Source organism: Bufo gargarizans, chromosome 10 (genome assembly GCF_014858855.1).
Source record: "Bufo gargarizans isolate SCDJY-AF-19 chromosome 10, ASM1485885v1, whole genome shotgun sequence".
NCBI classification, from domain to species: domain Eukaryota; kingdom Metazoa; phylum Chordata; class Amphibia; order Anura; family Bufonidae; genus Bufo; species Bufo gargarizans.
Genome location: NC_058089.1, coordinates 90,968,405 through 90,974,955, shown reverse-complemented (window position 1 = coordinate 90,974,955; position 6,551 = coordinate 90,968,405). Strand labels below are relative to the sequence as shown.

The following is a 6,551-nucleotide window of genomic DNA, read 5'->3' as shown; positions in this document are numbered from 1 at the left end:
GCAAGAAAAACTTTTCACAAATGTTGGTGTCAAATTATTGCATAATTAAGAATGGCATTCTTCACCATGTGCATGAATGTTTACAGATTTCTGCCATAGAAAATTCTGCAATAGAAATCTGCCCCATGTGAACATACCCTTACAGGGTAACTTTATAATATCTCATGTTCTTGTATTGGGTTATTTTATTTTCTAGCTGGACTGGTGGCACATATATTATATGGTTTTCCTTCATATATTGGTGATCAGTTTGCTGTATCTTAGTCATCTGCAGATTTCTTACAGTCACCTTCCCTCCAGCAGAAATCAGCATTACTGTAACATTGTCACAATGGCTCAGAACTGAGAATACTTGTATAGAAGTCTACGCCAGAAGCTGAGAAATGAACATTCTACAAATGTATAGCAAACCATAATGTAAAGGGTGGCAGTGTATATAAGCGCAGGTCATTATATTGCATCCTTCCTGGATAGATAGATAGATAGATAGATAGATAGATAGATAGATAGATAGATAGATAGATAAATAGATGATAGATAGATAGATAGATAGATAGATAGATAGATAGATAGATAGATAGACATGGGACAGATCGAGATATAAATAATTAGATTGATATTAGATATATAGATAAATCACATTGATAGATATTTGATAGATAGATAGATATTAGATAATTAGATAGATATTAGTTAGATTAATTTGATAGATGGTTTGATTCATAGAAATTAAGAAAGAAAGAAAGAAAGAAAGAAAGAAAGAATATGAATTGTATATCAAAGGTAAATAAAATTTTCCAGTAAATATTATGTATCAATTATTTATCTCTGACTTTATCCAGAAAATCCTATTCACCAAGCTGATTTTTACATTTAAGTTTATTTCTTCAGAAAGTTTTAGTTGTGTTCAGGTTCTGCTTGCAGGAACATGCAGAAAGGGAGACTTCTCTGGCCCATAGAGGGCGCCCTAACCCCACATTTGATTGCTGGTCTCACTTCTCAGCCCCATTATGTTATCAGTGGCATCTTGAACAAATCCTTTCACAGTAAAGACCTTCAAATAGCTCTTTGGTGAAAGAAAACACAATAACATAACATTTGCAATCAATTAGTGCACTGGATCTGCTGATGAGCTGAGTGTGAATGCCCTGTGCTTTCTACTGCAGGGTGCTATACAGCCCCCTATACCCTATGTACTCAGCATCACATTGGTAACTGATCTGCAAGTTCTACTCCACAAATTCTTTAATGTTTATTTTTAAGCCCCAAGCAGCTGTTGTGGCCCCCCAGATCACGTGATTCCCCATCTGCCAAAATGAATCTTTACCCTTTATAATGAGCACACAAACTGTAATTAGAGAGCAAGGAATATGTAGTGGGGGAAAAAAAAAAGAAATGACAAATGGATGGCAACGATTTCAGACTCCATTAAATTCTTAACAGTTCATTTATTAACCAAAAATATATATTTTTCTTGTACAATTTGGCTTTTAGGACATATGTACATTTTTGCTCTATATACAAAGGAAAAAAAGCAAAAAAAAGCAAACAAAAAAGAAATGAGTGACTCTTCAATATCACAGGACAAACCATACAGACTGAACTAACCTGCATGTGAGTATACAAATCGAATCTCCTCTCCATCTTATACACAGACATGCTTACAATACAGAACTATATATATATATATATATATATATATATATATATATTTCAGTTATTACAACAGATGTAAAAAAAATATAATAACATTAGAAAAAGATAATAATTAAAAGAAAATGTTAGGAGGAGGATAATGCAGAGAGGATCATGGCAGCGTCCAGCTGATTCTGTGACCTGAAAATAAAATATCCATATATTAGGCTATATCCATATATTACCAAACAAGCTCAGGGAACTTTACCCATCTACCCATATGGAGGAAATGTTTAATTACACCTACTATTTTTTAACTATGAATTTCTACCACTTCTACTTTTTTTTCCATATATATAATTTTCTATTCATATTTGTTGACATTTTTGCTTCTATTTTTCTGTTTACTATTTGTTTCTATTTTTAAAAAAATATTTCTCTTTCTATTTTTCAATTTTTTTTATTTTTCTTCACTTTAAAAAAAATTGCTTCTATTTTTCTGTTTCTAGTCTCTCTTTCTAAATATGTTGTTTACTTTTTAAGACCAATTTTTGTTTCCATTTTTCTTTCTAGTCTTGTTTCTAAATATTTTTTTTTTATTCTTCTGTTCATTTTTCTGTTTGTATTTTTCGTTTCTATTTTCCTTTCCAAATACTTTTTTTTTTCTATTTTTCTTTCTAAATATTTGTGTTTCTATTTTTATGTGTATTTTCTTTTTTCAAAATTTTCTTTCTAAATATGTTTGCTTCTATTTTTCAAAGTACTGCATTTTCTTTGTTCATACTTTTAATCGAGAGCCTTTAGTTGTAGAAGAGTCAGAAATAGTGTGTGTTTTTTTTTTTTTTTTGGGTGATAATGTAGCTTGGATAGAGCAGCATCTGCCAGTTCTAATAAGTATTCTGTGCAGCTCTCATATACAATTATGTGGTCGTAATGACAGACATAAAATTAAATATAATTGTGAAGTAGTCAGTGATTCATAGGCTCATTAAGAGCAGTAGTGGTTAACTCTAAATAAAGTACAGTTAATACATAATGATGGTGCAGATCAGGTCTGTATTGCCTCCTCTACATCCATCCACATATACTTTCATAGTCTGTTTTCTTACCTTCTCTGAACCGGGTGAAAAGCTGTACTTCGAATTTTTTTCTCTAGATCCAACGTGCTCGGTCTGTCTATAGACAAAATAAAGCACAGACATGTCAGTAAAATATATATTTTTTTTATATAAAGATTAATACATTTGTAAAGATTTCCTAATATTTAGATAGAACGGATAGGATTGATGTATCTTTGCTCAAACAAAGGGGAACGAAATTAATGGGATCGAAAAGTTGACAGTAAAGTCCTGTCCCTGCAGTTCTCACCAAGAACCAAACGTAATTATTTTTCTTTTATTTTTCTTTTTTTATGTATTTATTATTTTTTTAAGATTCTGCTCAAAATCCTTAAAAATGTCCGGTCCAGTAAAACGATTAGTGCAATGGACGCCTCAGTATGAGAGAACTGGGATCGTATGCAGTCCTGGGGAGAGCAAAAGACGCTTCTCACCGATCCCAATGTCCAAATGTCGCAAGTTTATGGAGGACAAACAAATGAAAGTACATAATGTACATATAGTATCTGAACAGAACACAACCCTAATAATGAAATGTAATAACTACTCCAAGCCCAACACAGCAAGTGCACAGGTTTTATATCATAAAGTACTTTATATATTGCCATTTACAAACATCAGACCAAGTATTTTTGCGTCTAGTATTATCTATCTATCTCATATTTATCTACCTAATATCTATCTATCTCATATCTATCTAAAATATCGCATCTCTATTTATTGATTTATCTACTTGATATTTATTCCAGTTTATCGCATTTCTATATAGCTATTTATAAATTCTCAATTTTTATATCTATCTCATATCTATCTAATCTTTTTATCTATTATATTCCATTTCTAGCTATTTATCTGTGTATAATAAAACTATAGGTACTTAGATAGATAGATAATATTTATAACATATTTCTAAATATAAATAATCCTATACAGTATATAGAGACAGATAGATAGATAGATAGATAGATAGATAGATAGATAGATAACAGATAGATAATAGATAAATAGATAATAGGTAGATGGATAGATAATAGATAGATAGATAGATAATGTTTTTAACATATTTCTAAATATGAATAGTCCTATTGTCCATCCATTATACAGTATTTCTAGACACAGAAGTGGTTTGCATTCCCAGCTTCTGGATCTATCTATCACCTCCTGGTGTTATTCACCTGTTTCTGGCTCTGCTGTGTGCTGGTCCCCGGCTGTTTTATGGAAGGCTGCATTGCTTGTGTTGGTCGGTGCAGTGTGGACACTTAGTCCTTGTAGGAAGTGAGCAGAGTTCAGTAAGGATAGCTGCTGGGCTGAGAAGGTCCTCCCCGTCCAGCTCTGGAACCTGCTTCCAGGACAGGCTATGAGTCTGTGTTGTGCTATCAAGGTCTGGGGGTTACCAGTAGTATGGGGGGACTTGCGGGGGTTGTCTGGAGCAGTAGCAGTTTCTGCCAGGGACCAAATCTTAGGTTTATGGACCGCTGGCAGGTTGTTGTCCTGGGAGGGATTAGGGGAAATATTGTCCAGTTTGAGCTGTTCACAGGTGGGTTGTAGGGACTTGGCCTCCTCGGGAAGCTCACACTTATCGTGCACCCTGCTGTCCCCTACTACAGACTTGAGGAACCTGTCCTCCTCAGCTGCATTCAGGTCCTCAAAGCCATCAGAGCCCTCAGAATCACTTCTGGCGTCAGTCTTAGAGTCCGAATGCAGGTCTGTGTCCTGCTCATCCAAATCTTCCTTACTCTCAATGTCCTCAGTGTCAATATTCTCCAGATCTATCTCCTCTTCATCTTCTCGCTTGTCTTCTTCGTGGTCACTTTCATAGGTGTTCCCTTCCTCGTCTGTCCTGCTCCTGGGAGTCCAGGTCATTTTATTCTCCTTTTTAAGCCTCCTCCTTGCGTTGGCAAACCAGGTGGACACTTGGGTGAGGGTCATCTTAGTGATAATGGCCAGCATAATCTTCTCCCCCTTGGTGGGGTAAGGGTTCTTCCTGTGCTCATTGAGCCAGGCCTTGAGGGTACTGGTGCTCTCCCTCGTTGCATTTTTCGGCCTGGACGGATCTCCAAACTGGTATTGTCCATAGGGATAAAATGCTGGATGATGGTGGGAAAAAGCTGCATGTTGTACACCTGGACTGTCCTTCATGTCGTATTGAGAGCCCTGCAAGAAAGCAAAGTGCTATCAGTAAATGCACAAGTCACAGCAATATAGACATCTGCAAAACCTGGATCTACAGTGGACATTGTATCTGAGAAACATGGATCTACAGTGGACATTTCATCTGAGAAACCTGGATCTACAGTGGACATTTCATCTGAGAAACCTGGATCGTCAGTGGACATTTCCTCTGAGAAACCTGGATCTACAGTGGACCTTTCATCTGAGAAACCTTGATCGTCAGTGGACATTTCATCTGAGAAACCTGGATCTACAGTAGATATTTATTCAGCAAAACCTGGATCTACAGTAGTTATTTATTCAGCAAAACCTGAATCTACAGTGGACATTTCATTTGAGAAACCTTAATCTATAGTGGACATTTCATCTAAATAATCTAGATCTACAGTGGACATTTATTCAGAAAAACCCAGATCTACAGAGGACATTTCATCTGAAAAACCTGAATCTACGGTGAACTTTTCTGCTCAAGAATCATTACTACTATATGACATATAGTATTATTACTAAGACATATTATGATACTATATTACTATTATTACATACAAAGGTATAACAAACTACAGCCCATAAAATTACTTGCATCCAATTTTCTAATTGCCAAACTTTGCATTTTATCACTTTTGGAAGATATAAATAAAAACAAGTTCATTGCATACAGTCAAATAATATCATGAAAGCAATAACAATAGTAGTAATAGTCCTAATCATCAATCGGTTGTAATAAAAGAGAAGGTATGGACTATACTGGCTGATGCCTCGGTATACTCTGTATACATACACTCCATGCCTTGCCTTGGATATACAGATCTAGAGAAAAGTATTGTCCTCCTAGGCTCCTCCACACTTGATCATACACACGCACACAGCACGGGAGTAGTAGTTTAAGCAGGAAAGGGTTAAGCAGCAGAGTATTTGGGGAGAGGGTAGGAAGTAGTTGGTGCCCTTACCAGCTGTGAGAAGATGGGCAGCTCTGCAGTGTAGGGCAGGAAGGCTCCATAAGCCTGGGCGGCTGCAGCTGCAGCATAGGGAGACGCATACATGGAGGAGAGCACATTGGAGAGGGTCCCAGCCGGGGAGAGTTCAGCAGCTCCGCTCCTGCTGCCCCCCACAGCCTGCCTGTCAGAGGGGTACAGGGGTCTGATGTACTGGTATCCCAGCTGAGGGAAGGACATGGTGCAGCAGCAGTTCAGCTCAGGGGGCCACTACTGGAGAATCTGCACCCCGCTTAGGACTTGGGTCTTCTTCTCAGCCTCCTCCTGGTCATGAATCTAGAGTGCTTCCAGGGCTCGGATGGTCCTTGCAGGGCTCCCGGTGACTCTGTCCTCTCCCTCTGGTGCTATTGATCTGAGTGGACCCAGGTCAGCTCCTAACAGATTGCTTCAGATCATTGGCACTCACCCTCTGATTGACATCTCAAGTCCTGGCGCAGGCTCCTCCCAGGTCTTCTAGTCTGGCTCTGCTTTCTCTTTCATCCACCACCCCTTCCCTTCCCAAATCCGGCTTAACTCATGCGCTGCCAGAGGGGAGCCTCCTAAAACACACAAAAACAGCCTGTCAACCGGTTTGGATTTGAGCAAGGAGTCCTTGGCAATGCAAAGGTTAAAACGGTGTGCCTGGGCAGTA

The 6,551-nt window shown here is 37.6% G+C and overlaps 1 protein-coding gene across 1 annotated transcript; it reads right to left on the bottom strand.

The window, feature by feature from the left end:
• Positions 1 to 1,428: 1,428 nt before the first annotated feature.
• Positions 1,429 to 6,347, bottom strand: LOC122920512 (iroquois-class homeodomain protein irx-3-like). Its single transcript, XM_044270079.1, has 4 exons — positions 5,876 to 6,347; positions 3,929 to 4,907; positions 2,745 to 2,811; positions 1,429 to 1,836 (listed from the first exon to the last, which is right to left on the bottom strand). The coding sequence occupies exons 1-4, from the start codon at positions 6,098 to 6,100 to the stop codon at positions 1,782 to 1,784; spliced, it is 1,326 nt and encodes a 441-aa protein (XP_044126014.1). The 5' UTR covers positions 6,101 to 6,347; the 3' UTR covers positions 1,429 to 1,781.
• Positions 6,348 to 6,551: the final 204 nt, after the last annotated feature.

What these genes read in the sequence shown, in the direction of transcription:
- LOC122920512 (XM_044270079.1), bottom strand. Translation starts at nt 6,100, where the DNA reads ATGTCCTTCCCTCAGCTGGGATACCAGTACATCAGACCCCTGTACCCC. An exon ending in TGCCCATCTTCTCACAGCTG is followed by an intron (nt 4,908 to 5,875) that starts GTAAGGGCACCA and finishes GCTTTCTTGCAG; the next exon opens with GGCTCTCAATACGACATGAA. An exon ending in TTTCACCCGGTTCAGAGAAG is followed by an intron (nt 1,837 to 2,744) that starts GTAAGAAAACAG and finishes TTTTATTTTCAG; the next exon opens with GTCACAGAATCAGCTGGACG.